Source organism: Pan paniscus, chromosome 11 (assembly GCF_029289425.2).
Source record: "Pan paniscus chromosome 11, NHGRI_mPanPan1-v2.0_pri, whole genome shotgun sequence".
NCBI classification, from domain to species: Eukaryota; Metazoa; Chordata; class Mammalia; order Primates; family Hominidae; genus Pan; species Pan paniscus.
Window position 1 is genome coordinate 16,855,028 of NC_073260.2, and position 24,288 is coordinate 16,879,315.

Sequence of the window (24,288 nt, forward strand, 5' to 3'; positions counted from 1 at the left end):
GTGTGTGTCTTTTCTTCTCCCCTCATAAGTTTCCCACACAGAACACTTGCTTGATGCCTTTAATTTGGGTTTGATGCCCCCTTTGTGTTCCCACAGCACTCGGCTCTTACCTTCATTACAGTGTCTGATGTGGACGGTTTTGTTGATCTCATTCAATGGATTGGGAACTCTTTGGGGATAGAAAATTGTGTTTTCCCATGGACACAGAGACGGGAACATCACACACCAGGGCCTGTCAATGGGTGGGGGGGTTAGGGGAGGGATAGCATTAAGAGAAATACCTAATGTAGATGATGGGTAATGGGTGCAGCAAACCACCATGACATGTGTATACCTATATAACAAACCTGCACATTCTGCACATGTACCCCAGAACTTAAGAGTATAATAATAAATTTTAAAAAAAGAAACTTGTGTTTTCTTTACTTACAGTGCCTCACAAAATTCTTGCCACATCATATTTATACAATATTCTTCTGAATGAGTAAATGAATGCACAAATTATTCAAAGAAATAATGAAAAAAGCAATCTCCTCCACTTAATTCTCCATCTCTTTTATATTTTTGCCAACCTGAATGTAGCAGGTTTCTGAAGATTCTCACACTCATTTTTATGGTCAAAGAATACTTTTTGAGCCCTGAGTCTGTTCCAACTATTATTATGTGTCATCACTAACCAAAAATAAATCCTGCATGTATTCAGGTGTTTCCCATGAGGAAAATAAATCTCTAGTCCTTGAAAAGTGTTCTTAATCCTCAGGGACTAGTAACACCTCTCCTTCTAGTTCCAAATTGAATGTGGGAAGGAGGAAGTCTGTATAGGCCAGGAGCGGTGGCTCACGCCTATAATCCAGGCACTTTGGGAGGCTGAGGCGGGCAGATCACCTGAGCTCAGGAGTTTGAGACCACCCTGGGCAACATGGCAAAACCCCATTTCTACTAAAAATACAAAAAATTAGCTGGACGTGGTGGCACACACCTGTAATTCCAGTTACTTGGGAGGCTGAGGCATGAGAATCACTTGAACCCAGGAGGCAGAGGTTGCAGTGAGCTGAGATCATGCCACTGCACTCCAGCCTGGGCAACAGAACTGTCTCAAAACAAAAATAAAACAAAAACAAAACAAACAAACAAAAAACCCCAAAGAATTATTTAAAATATAGAGCTCACTAATATAAGGGAGGCAACATGGAAGAAAGCCTAGAATGAAACCAGGCTTTAGGTTTGAAGTTAATGTGTTTATGTTTGAATACTCGTTTAACCATTTACTTTTGAGACATTGTCAAACTCAATGAATGGGAAAAATACTATCTACATCAAATACTATTGTGATGCTTAAAAAATCTTATAGATGTGAAAGTTCTTTATAAATAAAAAAAATCTGTATGTAATAAAAGTTCTTATTTATATTCCCATAGGAGTTGACTGTCTTTGGTGTCCGGCAAAGGCACATCTCAACTGGGAATATTAAGGGAAATACAGTAATTAGCCCCTAACTGTGTCTCACCACAGACTTCCGGCACCAGTCCCCTGGGTTCCCATCCAGGCAGGTAAAGGGAGATACTCTTGCTGTAGCCTTGTGGCTGGTGAAAAACAAAGAACGTGCCTCTTCTCCACTTCAGGGTTGAGCTCATCACTTTTCTCACTGTTCCAGCTCTAAGACTTTTGGAGAGAAAATGAATAATTAGTTCATACCAAGGAGCTGACAATATTTGAATTTATCACTGAACTAGGTAAGACCAATGCTTACAGACTCCACTAAGCAGTTTGTGTGTGTGTGTGTGTGTGTGTGTGTTAATCATCTCCTCCAAAATCTTGCAGATGAGTACACATGTGCCAGGTGGTTTATATAATTTTTGTATTACATCAAATAATTTAGGGTGGACATCATTATTATTATTCTCTGGTGTTTGTACTTTCCTCTTTAGGAAAATGTTCTCTCACAGTTTTGCTGAATATCTGGCCTACATCCCAGCTATGAGCACATTCTTCAAGGTTTAAAAAGTAATAATAATCTGCATTTTTATAAATAGTTATAAACATACCTATATGCAATTTCCTATTATGTCCTTTAAAAATTATATCATAAGCTTTTAATTAATTCATTTTATTGACTACATATTCTTTTCAATAATGTGTACCATAGTTGCCTTAACCTTTCCCTTACTGATGCAAACTAGGTATCAATCAAAAACACTGGCCAGGGTCTTATTTGTTTTTTTCCTGGGACCCCGAGAAATTTACTTTCTGGGAAGCTGCCTTCGTAAATCCAGTAACTGATTTCCTGGTTTCTCTATTCTCTTCTGATCATCTGATTAAAGACTGAAGCAATACATCTATGCAAAGGCTTTTAAGAAATTACAGATTCCACCTCTTTAATGACAGGTGCATATCCAGATGTCTTTTCCATCAATGCTCTGCTGGAGGCAATACGACATGATGATTAGCAGCATGAGTTTGAAATCAGACAAACACAGGATTGAATGACCTCCCCATCATTTTCATGATGTAGAATTTTAGGCAAATTATTTATACTCTGTAAACCCTACTTTCCAATTGGTTAGATGAGAATAATGCCATTTTGTGATCCTGTTAGGCTGATATGATATAAATTGCATCACAGCAGCTGGCCTATATTATTATTCACACAATAAATATGTGATTAATGAATGATTGCTATTCTAATTTTTATTATCAGTATTATTGACATCACCATCATGGCACAAATCTTGAAACTATAGATTTTTATTCATCCTTAAACTCTCCGATTTACTTCATGAAATTCTTGAGTGCTCTCAGGCAGCAAATATTGTCCTATTGGAAGATATATTTAATAAGGGCTTTTAATAGAGTGGGAAGAATATAGTCTTTGAAGCCAGATGGACCTGCTATCAATTCCCAGGCTCACAATATACTAGTGCTATAATACTGGGCAAGTTTCATCACTGAATCCCAGTGTTCTCTCCAAAGTGAGGATCAGAATGCCTACATTGGCTGGGCACAGCGGTTCATGCCTGTAATCCCAGCACTTTGGGAGGCCAAGGTGGGTGGATCACTTGATGTCAGGAGTTCAAGACCAGCCTGGCAACATGGTGAAAACCCCTCTCAACTAAAAATACAAAAATTGGCCTGGCATGCTAGTGGGCACCTGTAATCCCAGCTACTCGGGAGGCTGAGACAGGAGAATTGCTTGAACCCGGGAGGCAGAGGTTGCAGTGAGTCGAGATGGTTCCACTGCACTGCACTCCAGCCTGAGTGACAGAGACTCCACCTCAAAAAAACAAAACAAAACAAACAAACAAAAGCTTATGTGGGAACAGGTGAATATTATTTGAAAATCACCTGGTACAAATTAAGCACTACATCAGATTTCTTAACAATTCAACTATTTCTACAGCCCAGCCTTACAGCAGTCATTGCAGCCAAATTGGAAAGATAGTAAATCTGTTCTCAGTGTCTGCAGCCTCTGCTTTCATTCTGCCTGTAATCTCCAACCTTGTCTCCTCACTTTGTCTGAGAAAGCCAGTGCATTTGTTCTGCCATCCAAACCTGGATCCCCAAATAAATTGCTCTCAGCCATTCTATCTGAGTGAGAGTGTTGGCCATAGGGCTCTCTCTCCCAGGAAAACTTAACTTGAAACCTAATCTCTAGTTGGAAACTTAAAGCCCTTTTTCTCTTGCTAAAAGAATTTCAGATATCAGCAAGCTATTGAGGGTGATGTCTTGGGTAGGGATAGGGAAGGCTCAATGTTGTTCTGAAAATCACATCACACTGCATGTTCACTTGGAAAACAAAACTAACCCAGATAATCTGAAGAATGGTGAGAAACTTAGAGACATGGTTCTATCACTCATTTTCTACAATCTATGAAGATGTGGGGGTCAAGTTTGGGTCCAAAGTGCTGGAGTCTGTGCGGAAAGCCTTTAGCCTCTAAGACTAAGTAACAAACTAGCTTTCACATGTTTCTGGGATTAACAGTAAAGCATTCATAAATATTCTAATTCTGCTGAAATTCTAATTCAATATTACATGGAGCCAGTTGGCTACTTTGCTGTAGTTACTGAAAGTTACCATTTGGCATGAATTTTCACCTACTAGATTAAGTTGGCTCATGTTTACACTCTTCCTGTCACTCGGTGGGGAAGAGGAACCAGGACTGGTAGGACATGGTTGCCTTTTGAATCCAGTTGAGAAAGTGATGGTGGGGCTTCTGCACACTGTTTTTTGTGTTTTTGAAACATGGTCTCGCTCTGTCACCCAGGCTGGAGTGCAGTGGCAGAATCTCAACTCACAGCAGCCTCGACCTCCCGAGCTCAAGCGACCCTCCCACCTCAGCCTCCTGAGTAGCTGGGACCACAGGCGCATACCACCATTCCTGGCTAATTTTTTGTATTTTTGGTAGACACAGGGTCCCACCATGTTGCCCAGGCTGGTCTCAAACTACTGAGCTCAAGCAATCCACTCTCCTCAGCCTCCCAAAGTGTTAGGATTACAGGTGTGAGCCAACGCACCTGGTCCTACACTCTGTCTTCTTGTCCTACGTTTTTTTTCTTTTTCTCTTGTTGGATAGCTCATGACTAAGCAGGAATGAACAGCAGAAATTTTTGCCCCTTCTTTAAATGGGAGAGAATTTTCAGAGCATGGATTCTGTGCTTCATAATAGTGTCTTTATGTTAAGAACCTCTTTAGATTTGACTACCTGGCCTAAGAGGAGGAGATTTGTTCTTTACCATAGGCCAATAGGATAATCTGCCCATTGGCTGTGTAGACTGGCCAAAGTAGTTCCATTAAATTTAATAGTAAAAATTATTCGCCAGGCGCAGTGGCTCACACCTGCAATCCCAGCACTTTGGGAGGCCGAGGCAGGCAGGTCACAAGGTCAAGAGATCGAGACCATCCTGGCCAACACGGTGAAACTCCGTCTCTACTAAAAATACAAAAATTAGCTCGGCGTGGTCGTGTGTGCCTATTGTCCCAGCTACCTGGGAGGCTGAGGCAGGAGAATCTCTTGAACCCAGGAGTTGGAGGTTGCAGTGAGCCGAGAACACACCACCGCACTCCAGCCTGGCGACAGAGCGAGACTTTGTCTCAAAAAAACAAACAAAAAACCCCCAAAAATAGTAAAAATTATTGTAACTGCTGGTGGGAAAACATAGAAATAAGAGAACCTTGGAAATTGATGGAGAAAAACAGAGGAAGGCACAATGGGCTCCTAATATTGATTACTTCATGAAGCCATGCTTTTTAAGATATATGTATTACTGATATATACAGTGCATTCACCAAACTAATAACTCTTATTATAAATTGGGTTTACCTGAGACAAATTTTTCCTGTCTGACCTTTCTGCCAATGAACAAACCTAATTCTCTACACTCTACCTCACCCTTTTCAACTACTAACATTTTTTAGAGAATGTGACCTTAGAAGCATTTATTTTTTATTTAGAGAAATATCTTAATTACTTAGTTCAAAAATAAAGAGAAGTAAAACATATGACCTAATGTACTTATCATTCAGATTTAACAAACATCGACATGTTGTCACATTTGTTTCTGACCTTTAAAACAAACAACACAGAATGTTATCAGCACAGCCAAAGGTGTATCCCACATGTTCCCCTTTGCTTTCTCCTTTTCTAGGGTTAACCACTACAAAGAAATTTTTAATACCTTTTTTAATACTTTTTATACTTGTTTTTGTGCTTTTACTGCATATATGTGCCCATAAATAATATATAGTGTTGTTCCACGTTTTAATTGATATATTACACATGAGCATAGTTTGCATGTTAACCCTAAATTAATTTTTAAATATCTATCTATGTAGACACATATGGCATACAGTTTATTCCTTTTTTATTGCAGGATAGAATTACATAAATAAATTAACTTCTGTTTATCTAGTTATTGGCTGTTGAACAATTAATTGTTTCAGTTCTTCACTATTACAAAGCTCTAAATAATAATGTGGCCTTTTTCCTTCTGGAGAATTGTGAGCAATTTTTTACAGCATCTATGGAGAAACACATCAAGAGAAGTAAATCTTCAATTTTATGAGAAATATTTAACAGATAAGCCAATTTAAACTGTTCAAATAGATGAACGATTTAAATCGATGAACCTTTTTATTTATGCTTAATTGACACAATAATTGTATATACTTATGGGGTACAGTGTGATGTTTTCATACATGTATACATTGTATAATAAGTTGTATATCCATCACCTCATTCATTTATCATTTCTTAGTGAAGAAAACATTCAAAATCCTCTCTTCTAGCTCTTTTGAAATATACAATGTTGTTAACAATATTTACCCTACTGTACAATAGAGCATGACAACTTATTTCTCTTATCTAACTGTAACTTTGTAGCTGTTGACCAATTTCTTCCCATCTCTCATCCTGCTCACCCTCCCAGGCTCTGGTAACCACTATTCTACTCTCTGCTTTTTTGAGATCAACTTATTTAGATTCCACATATGAGTGAGATCATGCAGTAGTTGTTTTTCTGTGCCAGAACTTATTTCACTTAACGTAATGTCCTCCAGGTTCATCCATGTTGCCACACTGACAGGATTATATTCCTTTTTATGGCTTAATAGTATTCTATTGTGTATATATACATTTTCTTTATCCATTTATCCACTGATGGACATTTATGTTGATTCTACATCTTGGCTATTGTGAATAGTGCTGCAATAAACATGCAGATATCTCTCCAAGTTACTGACTGTATTTCCTTTGAATATATACTCAGTAGTGAGATTGCTGGATCATATGGTAGTTCTATTTAATTTTTTGAGAAATCTCCATAGTGTTTTACAAAATGACTATATAATTTATATTCCCACCAACCATGTATAAGTCTTCCCCTTTTTCCACATCCAGGCCAGTATTTGGTATTTTTTTGTCTTTTTGATAATAACCATTCTATTTGGGGTGAGGTCACAGCTCATGGAGGTTTTAATTTGCATTTCCTTAATAATTAGTTATATGAGTGGTTTTCCATATACCTATTGGCCATTTGTACGTCTTCTTTTGAGAAATATGTATTCAGGTCTTTTGCACATTTTAAAATTTATTGTTTTTGTTTGTTTGTTTTTGCTATTGGGTTGTTTCAGTTCCTTATATATTCTGGATATTAACCCCTTGTCAGACACACAGTTCGAAAATATTTTCTTTCATTCTGTAGGTTGTCTTTTCACTCAGTTGGTTGTTTCTTTTCCTGTGCAGAAGCTTTTTAGTTTGATATAATCTTATTTGTCTATTTTTGCTTTTGTTACCTGTGCTTTTGGGGTCTTGTCAAAAAAATCCTTGTCTAAATTAATGTCATGAAGCATTTCCCCTATGTTTTCTTCTAATAGTTTTACTGTTTTGGATCTTATATTTAAGTCCTTAATCCTCTTACAGTTTATTTTTATATATGATAAAGGATAGGGGTCTAGCTTCATTGTTCTGCATGTGCAAATCCAGTTTTTCCATCACCATTTATTGAAGAGACTATCCTTCCCAATTTAACTATCTTATAGCAATGTATGAGAGTTCCTTTTCTTCGTATACTTGCCAATTCATGGTGTCTTCATGTATATTTTTAAAATTTCATCAGTGCTATCTTACCATTGTTTTAACTTTTATTTACTTTATCACTTTCAAAGTGGACCCCTCACATGCTTAATATGTTTATTGGCCATTCGGACTTCATTTTCTGTGAGTTTCTAGTTTGTATTTTTTGCCATATTTTAATTGAGCTTGTCTTTTCCTTATTGAGCTTTTGTCTTTTCTTTATTGATTTATAGGAGTTCTCTATGTGTCCGGAATACTAGTGTTTTGTTGATTTGTGGCAGTATATATTCTCCCATCTGTGGCTTTGTGGTGTTGGTGATTGCTGTCGTAATGAAACTTCATTTTAATGTTATCAAACTTAACGGAAGATTCATTTATCCTGTGTGCTTTGGGGATCTTGATTAAGAAATGCACTTTATAGCAGCATGATTTATAGTCCTTTGGGTATATACCCAGTAATGGAATGGCTGGGTAAAATGGTATTTCCAGTTCTAGATCCCTGAGGAATCGCCACACTGACTTCCACAATGGTTGAACTAGTTTACAGTCCCACCAACAGTGTAAAAGTGTTCCTATTTCTCCACATCCTCTCCAGCACCTGTTGTTTCCTGACTTTTTAATGATTGCCATTCTAACTGTTGTGAGATGGTATCTCATTGTGGTTTTGATTTGCATTTCTCTGATGGCCAGTGATGATAAGCATTTTTTCATGTGTTTTTCGGCTGCATAAATGTCTTCTTTTGAGAAGTGTCTGTTCATGTCCTTCGCCCACTTTTTGATGGGGTTGTTTGTTTTTTTCTTGTAAATTTGTTTGAGTTCATTGTAGATTCTGGATATTAGCCCTTTGTCAGATGAGTAGGTTGCAAAAATTTTCTCCCATTTTGTAGGTTGCCTGTTCACTCTGATGGTAGTTTCTTTTGCTATAAAGACACATGCACACGTATGTTTATTGTGGCATTATTCACAATAGCAAAGACTTGGAACCAACCCAAATCTCCAACAATGATAGACTGGATTAAGAAAATGTGGCACATATACACCATGGAATACTATGCAGCCATAAAAAATGATGAGTTCATTTCCTTTGTAGGGACATGGATGAAATTGGAAATCATCATTCTCAGTAAACTATCGCAAGAACAAAAAACCAAACAACGCATATTCTCACTCATAGGTGGGAATTGAACAATGAGATCACATGGACACAGGAAGGGGAATATCACACTCTGGGGACTGTTGTGGGGTTGGGGGAGGGGGGAGGGATAACATCGGGAGATATACCTAATGCTAGATGACGAGTTAGTGGGTGCAGCGCACCAGCATGGCACATGTATACATATGTAACTAACCTGCACAATGTGCACATGTACCCTAAAACTTAAAGTATAATAATAAAAAAAAAAAGAAATGCACTTTGCCATGAAAAACGAATGAGATCATGTCCTTTGCAGGGACATGGATGAAGCCAAAGTCCATTATGCTTAGCAAACTAACATAGGAAAAGAAAACCAAATACTGCATGTTCTCACTTGTAAGTGGGAGCTAAATGATGAGAACATATGGACACATAGAGGGGAATAACTCACACTAGGGCCTTTTAGAGGGTGGATGGGGCCAGGCGCAGTGGCTCACGCCTGTAATCCCAGCATTTTGGGAGGCCGAGGCGGGCAGATCACAAGGTCAAGAGATCAAGACCATCCTGGCCAACATGGTGAAACCCCGTCTCTATTAAAAAGTACAAAAATTAGCTGGGCGTAGTGGCGCATGCCTGTAATCCCAGCTACTCGGGAGGCTGAGGCAGGAGAGTCGCTTGAACCCGGGAGGCAGAGGTTGCAGTGAGCCGGGATTGCGCCACTGCACTCCAGCCTGGTGACAGAGCAAGACTCCATCTCAACAAAAAATAAAAAATAAAATAAAATAAAAAATAGAGGGTGGATGGTGGGAGGAGGGAGAGATCAGGAAAAATAACGAATGGGTACTAAGCTTAATACCTGGGTGATGATGTATACATATGTAACAAACCTGCATGTTGTGCACAGGTACCCTAGAACTTAAAGTATAATAATAAAAAAAAGAAGCAAATACATTTTCTTTCTAATAAAATTTGTTTTTAGATCCTTCAAAAGGATTCAACAGCCAAAAAAAAAAAAAAAAAAAAAAAACCTGGGTGATGAAATAATCTGTACAACAAACCCCCATGACACAAGTTTACCTATGTAAAAAACCTGCACTTGTACCCTTGAACATAAAATACAAGTTAGAAAGAAATATGTTTTATCCTAAGGCCATAAACATAATCTATAAAGTTTTCTAATGATGTGAGGTAGGGATATAGTATTATTTTTCCTTTATTGATAGCCAACTTCCTCAGCACCACTTAATGAACAGTTCTTCTTTTACTACTTTATCACTGATTTATAATGCACTTTTGTCAATCTCATGGTCCTCATTATAAACATGTCTATTTCTAAGCTCTATATTTTTCTTCATTATTTTATTGGTTTATCCTTGCAAATATTTATTTGTTTTAATCACTTGCAAATATTTATTATTTGTAACAAGCTGTGATATGTTACAGTGAATCCCTGCCCTCTTTTTATAAAAAAAAGAGTACTTTGATAAATATTGATGTGAGTTGAAAAATAAATCGCTGATAAGCTATTTCAGAGATGCTGAAAGAACAGAATTCCTGTTAAAATTACTTTTAGCTTTTAGATTGTATTTCTTTGAATGTGAGGCCATGTGTCAACTAAATAACATGGGGCCCCCAGGATTGTTAGAGCAAAACTGGTTCTTGAACTAAGCCCAGTAAAAGTTTTTTAATAAAGCTGTTATGATAAATTTAAATAGCTCTAACATTTTATTTGATCAACAAATTTATATAGAGTATGCATTAGTTGGTTATGATAGATTCTAGGTCTACTCTTTCAAGAAAAAGAGAAAGGAACATGGAAACATGAAAGAGAATAGACCAAAATAAGACATCCAGCTCGTATCTTAATCTGAAGTATTATTTCCAAATATGTTGAGAAATTGTCTCGTCCTTCTGGTACTGGTATTTAGAATAGAGTAACAGCATCTGACAGCCTCGCTAATATCTGAATTTATTATGATGTGAAGTTTCCAAGTCTTTATGAATTTTTCTTAAGTACACTATTAAATGTTTTAAAAGTGGTAGTGATTAAAGACTGAATTTAAGTTGTGTTTAATGCCTCATCAGTCAGTACCTTTGATATATTTCAAGATCAAGCAGGAATTTCTAATACAGCATCTGATGTCATGTAGAAATGAGATACCAAACAATAAAATAGAAAGGCCGAGAGACTGGAGGAGGAAATCCAAACTCATCAGCATTTTACTTACTCTGGCTTGACACAGTCAGTAAAATGCTTTGAAAGCCATCCTGGGGAAAAGACAAATTCTGAGTGGAACAATGAGATTTCAGTAGCATGGAGAAATTGATGAGATGGCTGAAATCCACTGAATGTGAAATCTCACTTAGCCAATGCTCCTTAGACATACTGTGAGAGGAATTCACTGCTGCGTCCCCAAGAGACATTGTCACATGTGTGGTTGAGCCTGAAGGAATATATATGTTTTCACGCTACACACTGATATTCAAACATAGAATTAAATATCTTACACTTATCTTAAACTTTAAAAAGATCAGAGCAATTAGGCTGGGTGCAGTGGCTCATACCTGTAACCCCAGCACTCTGGGAGGCTGAGGCGGGTGGATCATGAGGTCAGGAGTTCGAGACCAGCCTGACCAACATGGTGAAACTCCGTCTCTACTAACAATAAAAAATTAGCTGGAAGAATCGCTTGAACCCGGGAGGCGGAGGTTACAGTGTGCCGAGATCTCACCACTGCACTCCAGCCTTGGCAACAGAGCGAGACTCTGTCTCAAACAAACAACCAAACAAAAAAAGATCAGAGCAATTACGTATGGATCTGAAACCATAAGAAAGATTTTCTATCTTGTTGCTTACTTCGTATTATGATTTATTTACCTGGACTTTCAACAGTACCACCCTCCCCACCTTCTAGAATAGTACATATATATCATGATAAAATGTGTGGGCATGTCCTTTGAAAAATCACTCAAAATAACTTGTTTTGTTGTCTTTTGGAGTAATTGTTTACATGGAAGAGTTTTTTAATAAATAAAGTGTTATGTCTTAAAAAAAGATTAGGGGTCTATAAACAATGAATAAATTAGAAATAATCATGCATTGTGTAGACAAGCAGGGTATACAGAATTAAATAGGTCATTGCACACAAAATAAGGCAATGAGATTTCCAATGTCAAATAATTGCTTTGTTTCCACAGAAGAAACTATGGAGTCAAGATACTTCGGTCCAAATCCCAGCTTCTCCTCTTCCTGTTGCTGTGACTATAAGACTGTCTGCCTTAGCTTTCACATCTAAGGAGTAGAAATAATAACAGTACCACCCAGCTCATATATTGAAGGCTATTGAATCACTTACAATACATCAGCTATTGGAACAGTGTATTAAAAAACATTTAGCAAACAACTTTTAGTACTATCATTTACAGAGACCAGATTCAGAAAGAAAGTAGCTATATCGACTAAACCTTCATTTCTTTTTCAGCACATTTGCAGCAAAATCTGTGGCAAATGTAAGAAAATATGAAGACATTCTCTAAGTCAAAAGAACATCTCTATTCTACTATGCCACAGTTATCATTTCTTATTCCAAGACATACCATTTTTTTCCTTCAAATTTCCCTAGTGCCCTCCAGCTGATATAAACATGAGCCCTGAGAACCAGAGCAGCGTGTCCGAGTTCCTCCTCCTGGGCCTCCCGATCCGGCCAGAGCAGCAGGCTGTGTTCTTCGCCCTGTTCCTGGGCATGTACCTGACCACAGTGCTGGGGAACCTGCTCATCATCCTGCTCATCCGGCTGGACTCTCACCTTCACACCCCCATGTACTTCTTCCTCAGCCACTTGGCCCTGACATCTCCTTTTCATCTGTCACTGTCCCTAAGATGCTGATGAACATGCAGACCCAGCACCTAGCCATCTTTTACAAGGGGTGCATTTCACAGACATATTTTTTCATATTCTTTGCTGACTTAGACAGTTTCCTTATCACTTCAATGGCGTATGACAGGTATGTGGCCATCTGTCACCCTCTACATTATGCCAACATCATGAGTCAGAGCCAGTGTGTCATGCTGGTGGCTGGGTCCTGGGTCATCGCTTGTGTGTGTGCTCTTTTGCATACCCTCCTCCTGGCCCGGCTTTCCTTCTGTGCTGACCACATCATCCCTCACTTCTTCTGTGACCTTGGTGCCCTGCTCAAGTTGTCCTGCTCAGACACCTCCCTCAATCAGTTAGCAATCTTTACAGCAGCATTGACAGCCATTATGCTTCCATCTCTGTGCATCCTGGTTTCTTATGGTCACATTGGGGTCACCATCCTCCAGATTCCCTCTACCAAGGGCATATGCAAAGCCTTGTCCACTTGTGGATCCCACCTCTCAGTGGTGACTATCTATTATGGGACAATTATTGGTCTCTATTTTCTTCCCCCATCCAGCAACACCAATGACAAGAACATAATTGCTTCAGTGATATACACAGTAGTCACTCCCATGTTGAACCCATTCATTTACAGTCTGAGAAATAAAGACATTAAGGGAGCCCTAAGAAAACTCTTGAACAGGTCAGGCGCAGTGGCTCATGCCTGTAATCTCAGCACTTTGGGAGGCTGAGGCAGATGGATCACCTGAGATCAGGAGTTCGAGACCAGCCTGGCCAACATGGCGAAACCCCGTCTCTACTAAAAATACAAAAAAATTAGCCGGGCATGGTGGCGCATGCCTATAGTCCCAGCTACTCGGGAGACTGAGGCAGAAGAATCACTTGAACCCAGGAGGCGGAGGTTGCAGTGAGCCAAGATCATGCCACTGCACTCCAGCCTGGGTGACAGAGCAAGACTCTGTCAAAAAAAAGAAAAAAGAAAAAAAAATTATTGAGTAAAAAAAACCATTATTCTAACTGATATTTACCTTTCTTTTAAAACATCCCATGTAATATTTTTCCTCAATAATACAGAAGTACAAATTATTGAAAATATAGCTCACTTGTCTTTCTTCCACAGCTGTCACTCTGAAATGCTTTCCTGATATTATTATTGCATCTGTTTGAGGGAATAGTAAAATAGGATATGTTGTATAGGACTTTGTTTGCTCTTTTCTTGGGTAATGGAATTGGAAAATACTCTGAGCATGTTATGTCACTTTGGCTGGTATGAAAAGGAAGCCATCAGGGCTGACCTTTCCCAAATTTTAAATTTGTTATAAAATGTGTCTGGCCCTTCACACCTCTATTTCTTAGGAATTTTCCACTTTTGTGAAGATATGGCTCCTCTTTCGCCCAGGCACCAGATATCCAGGAAGCTGAAGCCCTTTCAGAAATTTTAAGAAAAACATATGACATTTCTCACTCCTTACATAATAATTAACACACTGCTTTCTTGTCCTTCCAGAATATAGCCCACACTTCCTTTCTCCCCAAACACATACAGATGTTCAGTGACAAAATAAATGTCACCTCAGTTCTCTCAGGGACTGATCTAAGAACTTAATATACCTTAAAATCATCTAACTTAATTCTGACAAAAACTCCAAAAGGTAAGTTTAAAAAACTCAGGCTCTAAAAGGGGAAGAATACCCCAAGATCATATAGTTCGTGAAAGGAAGACTTGAATCTTGGCATCTGATTCCAGAGTGACTCACTGTAGCAAAGACTATAATAGTTTACATGGAACACTGTGTGGGTTTGAAGAGGAATAATTAGCTCAGTCTGATGGAAGAGGATATAAACAACTTCCCAAAGAAGGCGTTTCTTTACCTGAATCTTAACAGATGAGAACTATCCAGACACACAAGGTTTTATCTTGTTCTGATGATCACAGGAAGAGGGAGTAGTGTGTGTCAGGATGTTAAATTGGAAGTTTCAACTGAGGCACCAAGACCTGGGAGACAACAGATATTAAAGTGAATTGTGACACACAAAATGAAGATATTGATAGGAAATAATAATAATAATCAATATCGTAACACTTGAGCCTCTCAATCTAATGTGGATCTAAAAAGAGCTGAGAGCTGGAGGTAAGAGAGTGTCTTGTAAAGTTTTCTTTCAGAGAAAGCTGCATAGTGAATCCCAAATCCTCCTAACAGGGAGAGGGGTGTTTTTCTCCTTATCTCAAGCTTAATGGAAGAAGCTTCAATAGAACCACTTAGCAAGTTTGATATATATCCCCTGCTTTTGTGAGAGAAAGAGCAATAGAAAAGAAGAAATGTGGCGGGAGAGAGATAAAGACAATGATGAAATTATGTTTAGGGAATGCTTTCACTTCTTTTCATGGTGAGGCAATAAAATAACTGGGGATCCCAGTACCTGGTAGTGGACAGTGAGCCAGGAAGGCCCCACCGTGGTGCTGTCCCCATGCCTAACCCTGCCCCTGGCCTCGCCCTCCAACCCCTATCTCCTAGCGAGGCCCTGCCCCAACCTTCCCTGCCAAGCTGGATGGAGGAGGGTGTAGCCCAGGCTGCTCCTTGTCTGCCTGTTGTCCTGCCAAGTGTTCACCTAGGAAAAAAAAATTAGAGAAATGTCCAAATATGTTGAGTTTATTCAGGAATGAGAAATGAAGATTATAACCCAGGGTGCACAAAATGACAAGCCACCAGTGCATCTGGTGAGGGCAGGGTAAAGGGAAGCTCTCATTGGCAAGAAGGAAGAGGTTCGTGTCAGCTGCTTACACACGGAGTCCACTGGCTCCAGAGGCTCAAAGCTAAAGTTGTCATCAGTTCATTGGTAGAGATGCTGTTACTGTGCAAATGACCATTTGAGAGCATGTTATCTGAATTACTGCATTCCTAAAGAATGTCTAGTGATAAACCTTGCCATAGAAGCATATGTATATGTGTGAAACCTGCAAGCTGTACAAAGCAGATGAGTGAAAGATACAAAGAGATGTCTTCTGGAGCTCTTAGAAAGTTCTTGGAAATAGTTCTTATCTCAGACATGTAAGCATGAGCCCCCTCTCCTTCATGCCTTCCCAGTCCTATTTTGTCTGGGTGTGACAAAAGTTATTTCATCCTGATACCTGCAACTTTCACATTTCCCTCTTTTGATAACGATTTTTCTCTTAAAATATCATTGATCAACTAGCCTGTAGCCAGGTTTGAATTGTCCTTTGGTGCTGGGATAGACCTGTTGTAGTTAGTTGATCTCATCCCACATCAGGCAGAAGTGATAAACAGCTGGAAGTCAGTCTCAAGACCCTTTTAGCCACATTTGAGCAAGAAGGAGGCCAGAAGGAAAAGCTCTTAGGCTTATCTCATCTGGATTTCATCATTAAATTTAATTTTGTCTGTTCCATAGGCATTGACTATCATCTCAAATTGCTGGGCCAACATTATTTTGTCAAGAGTTGTATTTCTGCAAAGATTTAACAGACAACAAGTATACAGTTTAAAAAGGAAAATACAGAGCAAAAACAGCCATAATATGACGAGTCCAGTTTGCATGATGCTTTTGAGCCATGAACAAAGGCAACCGACTAAATAGATAAAATGACCCCAGAGAAATGGGTGAGACTTGTAGCCAGATAGACTTGTTCTTTTAGTTTATGTAACTGAGTTTCAACTTACCTGGAGGAGTTAACCTGGGTTCAACATGCAGTATTAGCAATCGCACAGATACCATCTTGCTCGGCTAATAGATAATCAAGAGCAATTCTGTCAACACTACCCTGGCAAGAGAAGCCAATGAATGCTATTGTATACTTGCAGTGAAGTCTGCAAGAATTCCTAGGGTAGCAAATAAATCTTTTACCATTTCTTCATTAGTGGCTATATCATACCATTATACAAAAGATCTGACAAAGGAAGCAATCCAGAGTCCCATGCCCACCTGGTAACTCATGTTTAACCCTTTGATATAGTAAGACGGGACTAGTCCAATGACTAGTCCCGTGACCAGTTTCAGATCTATTATGCATTGACAACAGAGAAACAAAACATCCCAACACACATTAGCCTCCTGTTGTCCAAGTGTCTAAATATCTGGAGGCCCATATTGACATATCCCACCCACAAAAGTAAATATATCCAATAGGAAAACAAAGAATTCTTCCATCTGTAAATTTTCTGTGTATGGCAGGATTAAACCAGGGGTCAGTTATATTACTATAAACTGCTAATGGCCCTTCCTCTTAAAATCAGTCCCAACAAGTTTTCTTACATATGGTAAAGAGACCCAAGGAATACTTTTAGAGAGATGATCCATTGCAAGTCTCTAGGGCCCTACTAGGAGATCATTGTTTTGAGTAGATGAGACAGGAGACAGGAATAGAAGGTGAATGAGAAAGCTTAACCTTATAGGACGGTCCCATGATACACTTTGTACAGAGGGTTGGAGCTGAGATGTTTGTTACAGATTGTACTAAATTTGTTACAGATTGTACTAAAAGAAAACTAGAGTCATTAACAGGTCAGGATTTTTTATGACAGATCCAACAATCAGTAAGTTTTCCCCTGTACCAACAGACTGGGAAATGTGGACAGGAATATCGTCTTCCAGGGGAAAAAAATGGATAAGATAAAGTAAGAATTAGAAATAAGGAAAGGGTATATAGAAGTCATCCAAACATCTTGGGAGAAACAGATGCCACCTGCTTCAAATCTTAGAAATTTTTAGTTTTATAAACTAAGTTCAGTTCTTAGAAATTTTTAGTATTAATTCGTTGACAGGAGTGCAGATCCACTCAGGAGCTGATGTTTTCCTTAGATAAGATACATATATCCAAGAATCAATTCCTTTAAGGTTGGCAGCACAAAGGTTGGTTAACAGGACTGGAAATGAGCCTCTCAATGAGGTCGGAGGGAGTCTTTTTTTAAATGTCTTTTCAAATAGACAAAATCTCCTGATTGCAGATTACGGTGTTTTAGGTCTTCATCTCCTGGGAATGCACTGTGGAAAGATTGTTCTACCAGAGCATACTTTTTATCCATAACCTTGATTATACCTTTATAATATTGAAGCATTTCACCTTTTATGAACTTTGGGTCTTTGAAGTTGGGGCCAAATGCATGGAGTACCCAGTAATAACTACAAATTGTGAGATCTTATGTATTCCAAAGGGAGACCTTTTAGCTCTGAAGCACTATAGGCAGGGCTTTAGGCCACGGCAAGTATAAGGTTTCTACAAAATTTGCCAGTTGGGTCTTAAGAGTACTATTGGTGCATTTCAACTAGTCCAGAGGGCTGGAGATGATAAGCACAATTAAAGTGCTGTAAGATTGGCCAGATGGCCCACATTTGTATTATAACTTGTCCTGTAAAATTAATTCCTCAGTCGCTGGGAGCTCAAGAGAGATGGCCCTGGTATGAATTATCTTTTCTAAAAGGACTTTAACTACTGTTAATGTGGTGGCTCATCTTCAGGGGAATGCTTCAATCCAGGGGGAGAACATACAGATCAAGCACTAACACACATTTGTATCCATGCAAGGGAGGGAGCTGGATAAAATCCAACTTTGAAAGGCCCATTAGGGAGGTTAAAATGTTCAGGGTTATGCACCCTGCATTCCCAGGATTGGATTTAGGGAATGTAGGGCAGGGTAAAATAAGTATTTTTGGCTGCTTTATTGATGGTACCTGACCAGTATTGTTTTATAGAAGTAATTGTATTTTATGTAGCCCAGTGGCTTAAGTTATGTACAGTAGTAAACAATGGAAATTTCATGGAGTCTAGCAGGACAGGTTTGTTTATTTGGCCCAAACCCAAGTATATCTTTACCAGTGAATCAGCATCCACTATTCTCCAGCTTATTTTTTTGGCCTCAGATGCCCAATTCTGTGCTTCTTTAGTAATTGTTTCAGAATTATTTGGGGGGAATTTTCTAGCTGGGCCATGATAGAAATTTGATCAATAGGATCTTTTAAGGACAGCATTCTTTGCTGCATTATCAGCAAAGTGATTTTCCCTAGATTCCATAGTGTCTAATTTTGAATGGCCAGAGACTTTGATCATGGTTAGGGCATCAGGTAACTGTATAGCATCTAATAATTCTTGCGCATAAGGGTCATTCTTTATTTTGTCTCCATTGGAAGTGAGGAACCTCTTTACTTCCAAACCATACCAAAATTATGAACAACTCCAAAGGCTTACTGTATTAGTTCATTTTCATGCTGCTGATAAAGACACTCCTGAGACTGGGAAGAAAAAGAGGCTTAATTGGACTTACAATTCCACATGGCTGAGGGGGCCTCAGAATCACAGTGGGAGGTAAAAGGCATTTCTTATATGGCAGCAGCAAGAGAAGACGAGGAAGATGAAAAAACAGAAAACCCTTATAAAACCATTAGATCTCATGAGACTTATTCACTACCATGAGAACAGTATGGGGGAACTGTCCCCGTGATTCAAATTATTTCCCACTGGGTCCCTCCCACAACACATGGGAATTATTGGAGATACAATTCAAATTGAGATTTGGGTGGGGACACAGAGCCAAACCATATCATTCCACCCCTGGCCCCTCCAAATCTCATGTCCTCACATTTCAAAACCAATCATGTCTTCCCAACAGTCCCACAAAGTTTAACTCTTTTCAGCATTAACCCAAAAGTCCAAAGTGTCATCTGAGACAAGGCAAGTCCCTTCCTCCTATGAGCCTGTAAAATCAAAAGCAAGCTAGTTACTTCCTAGATACAATGGGGGTACAGGTATTGGGTAGATATAGCCATTCCAAATGGGGGAAATTGGCCAAAACAAAGGGGCTACAGGCCCCATGCAAGTCTGAAATCAAGCAGGGCAGTCAAATCTTAAAGCTGCAAGATGATCTCCTTTGACTCCAGGTCTCACATCCAGGTCATGCTGATGCAAGAGGTGGGTTCCCATAGTCTTGGGCAGCTCCACCCCTGTGGCTTTGCAGGGTACAGCCTCCCTCCCCGCTGCTTTCATGGGCTGGCATTGAGTGTCCATGGCTTTTCCAGGCACCTGGTGAAAGCTGTGGGTGGCTCTACAATTCTGGGGTCTGGAGAACAGTGGCCCTCTTCTCACAGCTCCACTAGGCCAATGTCAAAGCCATTCAACAACAGTGCCCCAGTAGGGACTCTGTGTGGGGGTTCCAACCCCACATTTCCCTTGCACCCTGCCCTAGCAAAGGTTCTCCATGAGAGCCCCACCCCTGCAGCAAACTTCTGCCTGGGCATCCATGTGTTTCCATACATCTGAAATCTAGGCAGAGGTTCCCAACCTCAATTCTTGACTTCTGTGCACCCACAGTCTCAACACCACATGGAAGCTGCCAAGGCTTGAAGCTTGCACCATCTGAAGCCATGGCCTGAGCTCTATGTTGGCCCCTTTCAGCTACAGTGGGAGTGGCTGGGACACAGGGCACCAAGTCCCTATACTGCACACAGCATGGGGACCCTGGGCCCTGCCCACAAAACCATTTTTCCCTCCTAGACCTCCAGGTCTGTTATGACAGAGGCTGCCACAAAGGTCTCTGACATGCCCTGGAGACACTTCCCCCATTGTCTTGGAGATTAACATTCAGCTCCTCATTACTTATGCAAGTATCTGCAGCCAGCTTGAATTTCTCCTCAGAAAATAAGATTTTCTATCCTATCACATTGTCCGGCTGCAAATTTTCCCAAACTTTTATGCTCTGCTTCCTTTTTAAAACTGAATGCCTTTAGAAGCACCCAAGTCACCTCTTGAGTGCTTTGCTGCTTAAAAATTTCTTCTGCCAGGTACCCTAAATCATCTCTCTCAAATTCAAAGCTCCACAGATCTCTAGGGCAGAGGCAAAATGCTGCCAGTCTCTTTGCTAAAACATAACAAGAGTCAACTTTGCTCCAGTTCCCAAAAAGTTACTCATCTCCATCTGAGACCACCTCAGCCTGGATTTCATTGTCCATATCATTAACAATACGTTTGTCAAAGCCATTCAACAAGTCTCTAGGGAGTTCCAAACTTTCCCACATTTTCCTGTCTTCTTCTGAGCCCTCCAAACTGTTCTAACTTCTGCCTGTTACCCAGTTCTAAAGTCGCTTCCACATTTTTGGTTATCTTTTCAGCAGTGCCCCACTTCCAGTACCAATGTACTGTATTAGTCCATTTTCGTGCAGCTGATAAACATATACCCAAGACTCGGAAGAAAAAGAAGTTTAATTACACTTACAGTTCCCCATGACTGGGGAGGCCTCAGAATCATAGTGGGAGGTGAAAGGCATTTCTTACATGGTGGTGGCAAGAGAAAATGAGGAAGACGCAAAAGTAGAAACCCCTGATAAAACGACAGATCTCATGAGACTTACTCACTACCATGAGAACGGTATGGGGGAAACTGCTCCCCATGATTCAAATTATCTACCACTGGGTCCCTCCCACAACACATGGGAATTATGGAACTACAATTCAAGATGAGATTTGGGTGGGGACACAGAGCCAAGCCATATCACTTACCTGCTGCTTACATAAACATTGTCTTTCCTGTAGCAAGGAGTCAGGCTCAAGCGAGGGCAAACAGATCTGCCTGCTGGGCTGAAGTAGTTAATAGTAAATGAGCTGCTTTCACAATCTCAAAGGAAGTCACGACTGCACAGCCTGCACAATACTTGCCAGACTCATTCTTTAAATGTGAGCCATCTGTAAACCAGGACAACTCAGCATTGTCCACAGGAATTGCTCCCAAGGAATTAAAAGCTGGTCTGTCAGAGTTAAGCAGCCATGTGGTGTTTCATCTGATGGAGAGGTCCAGAGAGCCACAGGGTTAAGGTTATTGCAGCATGATTGAATAATATGATGAATAGTAAGTAGGAGAGGTTCATAGGAGGTTAGTCAGCTAGCAGAAAAATGCCAAGTGTGATGAGTGTGTAAAACGGCTTCCATGGCATGAGGAAAAAACACAGTCAGGGAGGAATCCCATGACTATCTCCTTAGTCGCCTTGACTAACAAGGATGCAGTGGGGACTGCTCTTAGGCAGAGAGGGAATCCACAGGAGATGGGATCCAGTTGTCAACTGTAGTATCCTGGAGGATGGTGTGGACCTCCATGCTTTTGGGTTAAGATCCCTGAAGTATTTTCTTCCTTTTCACAGACAAAGTGAAAAAAAAAAGAGTTTATGATTAGAATTACCTAGAACTGGAGAATTTATCAATTTCTCCTTTAGCTTTTTAAAAACTTACCCTTATGATTTTGTCCAAGTAATGGGGTCAGGTTTGGTAAATTTATGTAAAGCACACAGGAGTTGGGCCAGAAGAGAAAAGTTGGGAATTCAGTTTCAAAAGTAGCCAGTGAGTCCAAGAAACCCACTCACAAAGTTGGCATTTCTTTTGGGCTGAGGAAATTGTAAAATGCCTTGAATCTGTTCTGGTTCTAAATGTAATTCATTCTCTGAAATTAAATGGCTTTATTATTTCACCTGAGTTTTTACTCACTGCAGTTTTTCTTTACAGGCATTATGACCTTAAGCAGCCACTTGCTTTAATAGGTATACACTGTCTTTTTCACAGGCTGCCTGTGAAGGACAGCAAAGAAGGAAGTCATCTACATATTGTAGTAAACAAGAGCCTTGGAGAAAAATTACATCCTCTAAGTCTGCCTTTAACATTTGAGAAAATAGGAAAAACTTTCAGTAAACCCCTGAGGCATTAATGTCCAGGTGAACTGTTGGCCTTCCCAGGTGAAGGCAAAAAGATATTGGTTGGCTTGATCCCCTGGAATAATGAATAATGTAATACACAGATCAGTGATGGTGAAGAATCTGCTATCAATGGGTATTGGATTTAATACAGTATGGGGATTTGGAACCACTGGGTGCTTTGTAATAATACTATGGTTTATAACTCAGAGAGAGTTCCTGAACAAACCTCCTCCCATGGTTGTTTGGTCTTTTAGTAGGTAGGATCAGGGTACTCCAAAGACTGGTACAGAAAATAATGAGACTGTTTTTTATATTCTTTTATAATAAGTTTAATACCTTGCAGTGCCATCTGGTTTAGTGGCTATTTAATATTAAGCAAGGGTTTTAATAGGCTAATCTGGATTTTAATAAGAGGTACACTATGAATTTTGAAAATATCAGTGAAAGATTTTGCCTTTAAAGAGACAGGTATTTGATTCAGCACTAAATGAGTGACATTATTTTTGTTTTCTGAACAGGGAATGACATAACAAATGACAGAATTGGGGGAGTCTGTTGAGTGAGGACAGTTTAGTTTATCAAATTCTAAAATTATTTCCCCCTTTTGGGAAAAAGAAATTTTAGCATGGTATTTTTCAAAAAAATCACATCCAAGGTGGTGGAGCGGGGCAGAATTAACAAGCAAAAGGTGTGGGTGTCTTGGAGAGAAGACCAAGATGGAAAGAAATGGGCTGTGAAACAAAAGTAGTCAGTGGCTTTTTGGAAACTCACCATTTGTAATCTTTTTATTACTCTGAGGCAGGGGCTGACTGAGGCTAGGGGGATTAAGGATGAAAAATATTGCTGTGGCATCAATGAGCATAGTTAAGACCACACTCCTAGCCGGATGTGGTGGCTCATGCCTGTAATCCCAGCACTTTGGGAGGCCAAGGCAGGTGGCTTATGAGGTCTGGAGTTCGAGATCAGTTGTTCGAAGCCCAACAAGGTGAAACCCCGTCTCTACTAAAAATACAAAAAAATTAGCTGGGCATGGTCGTGGGCACCTGTAATCCCAGCTACTCAGGAGGCTGAGCCAGGAGAATCGCTTGAACCCAGGAGGCAGAGGTTGCTGTGTGCCGAGATCGCACCACTGCACTCTAGCCTGGGAGATAAGAGAGAAACTCTGTCCCCCCACCAAAAAAAAAAAAAACACTCCTAATTTGAAGGATCATTTCACTCAGAAAATTAAGTGGGAGAAGTGGGAAAATCCCCCATAAGTCCTTGGAGCCCCTTCACTGAAAGTGGTCTCAGATGGGAGAGGAGATGGGGGAATTGAGAATGAAATTCCCCCTTTCTCTTGCAGCAATCTCTCTTCCAGCCATCTGGAACGTTGGCACAGCCCAGGGAGTCTCTGCCTAGTGTTATGTCTGGGAGCCTCAGTTTGCTGTAATTGAAGATTACGAATGTTAGTGGTTTTTAGTACTGTCCTCAGGGGTGCAGGCAAGGTGATTTGCCAGATTAACCAAATCAGAAGTGGACATAGTTTTCCATTCCATCTGTACTCTTTTGACAAGCTGAGAAAGTTCTTGAGAAAGGCCATTTGCAAACTTAGAATTACAGCCTACTTGAGTAGATTCGGCATCCATAGGTAATCCAGAATTTTCTACAAATACAACCCGGAGCCAACTGTAATAGTCGTAATCTGGTTCATTAGGTTTTGGGTACAGTCTTGGATTTTATTCATCTCAGGTTTCAGGAAAAGCCTCAAGAATAGCCTCATGAAGTTTTGTTGTTTTTGTTTGTCTGTCTACTTGCTTGCTCACTGTGCTTCAGGCTCTGTCATAGTCTTTTGGGGTATTCTTGCCTAAAGCCCTCTCAGGGTCACATCAAGGAGCCTGGGCCGTTCAATATTGGGCCTGGCCTTCACAAAAAGTATATGAACCAACTGGCATAGGTAAGAAAAACCTGGATGATAAGTCGAAATTATAATACTGTGTTAATTTTATCAGCAAATTTGAAAGGTCTCCATGACCTTTGGGAATTC

The 24,288-nt window shown here is 39.9% G+C and overlaps 2 protein-coding genes across 7 annotated transcripts in view; one reads left to right on the forward strand and one right to left on the reverse strand.

The window, feature by feature from the left end:
* The window catches only part of LOC100969519 (olfactory receptor 1Q1), a 202,155-nt gene extending 178,103 nt beyond the window's left edge, over window positions 1-24,052 (reverse strand). For all 6 annotated transcript variants that reach the window (XR_010109092.1, XR_010109095.1, XR_010109093.1 and 3 more), the window contains exons 1-4: window positions 21,085-24,052; window positions 14,454-15,191; window positions 1,508-1,662; window positions 111-232 (exon numbers count right to left, since the gene is read on the reverse strand). The gene's annotated coding sequence lies outside the window, so the exon portion shown is untranslated. The remainder of the gene's footprint in view (window positions 1-110; window positions 233-1,507; window positions 1,663-14,453; window positions 15,192-21,084) is intronic.
* Window positions 12,348-13,340, forward strand: LOC100995068 (olfactory receptor 1J1). The gene is given in 2 exon segments (XM_008958640.5): window positions 12,348-12,546; window positions 12,549-13,340. Coding segments are annotated over 2 exon segments (963 nt in total). The 3' UTR covers window positions 13,313-13,340.
* Window positions 24,053-24,288: the final 236 nt, after the last annotated feature.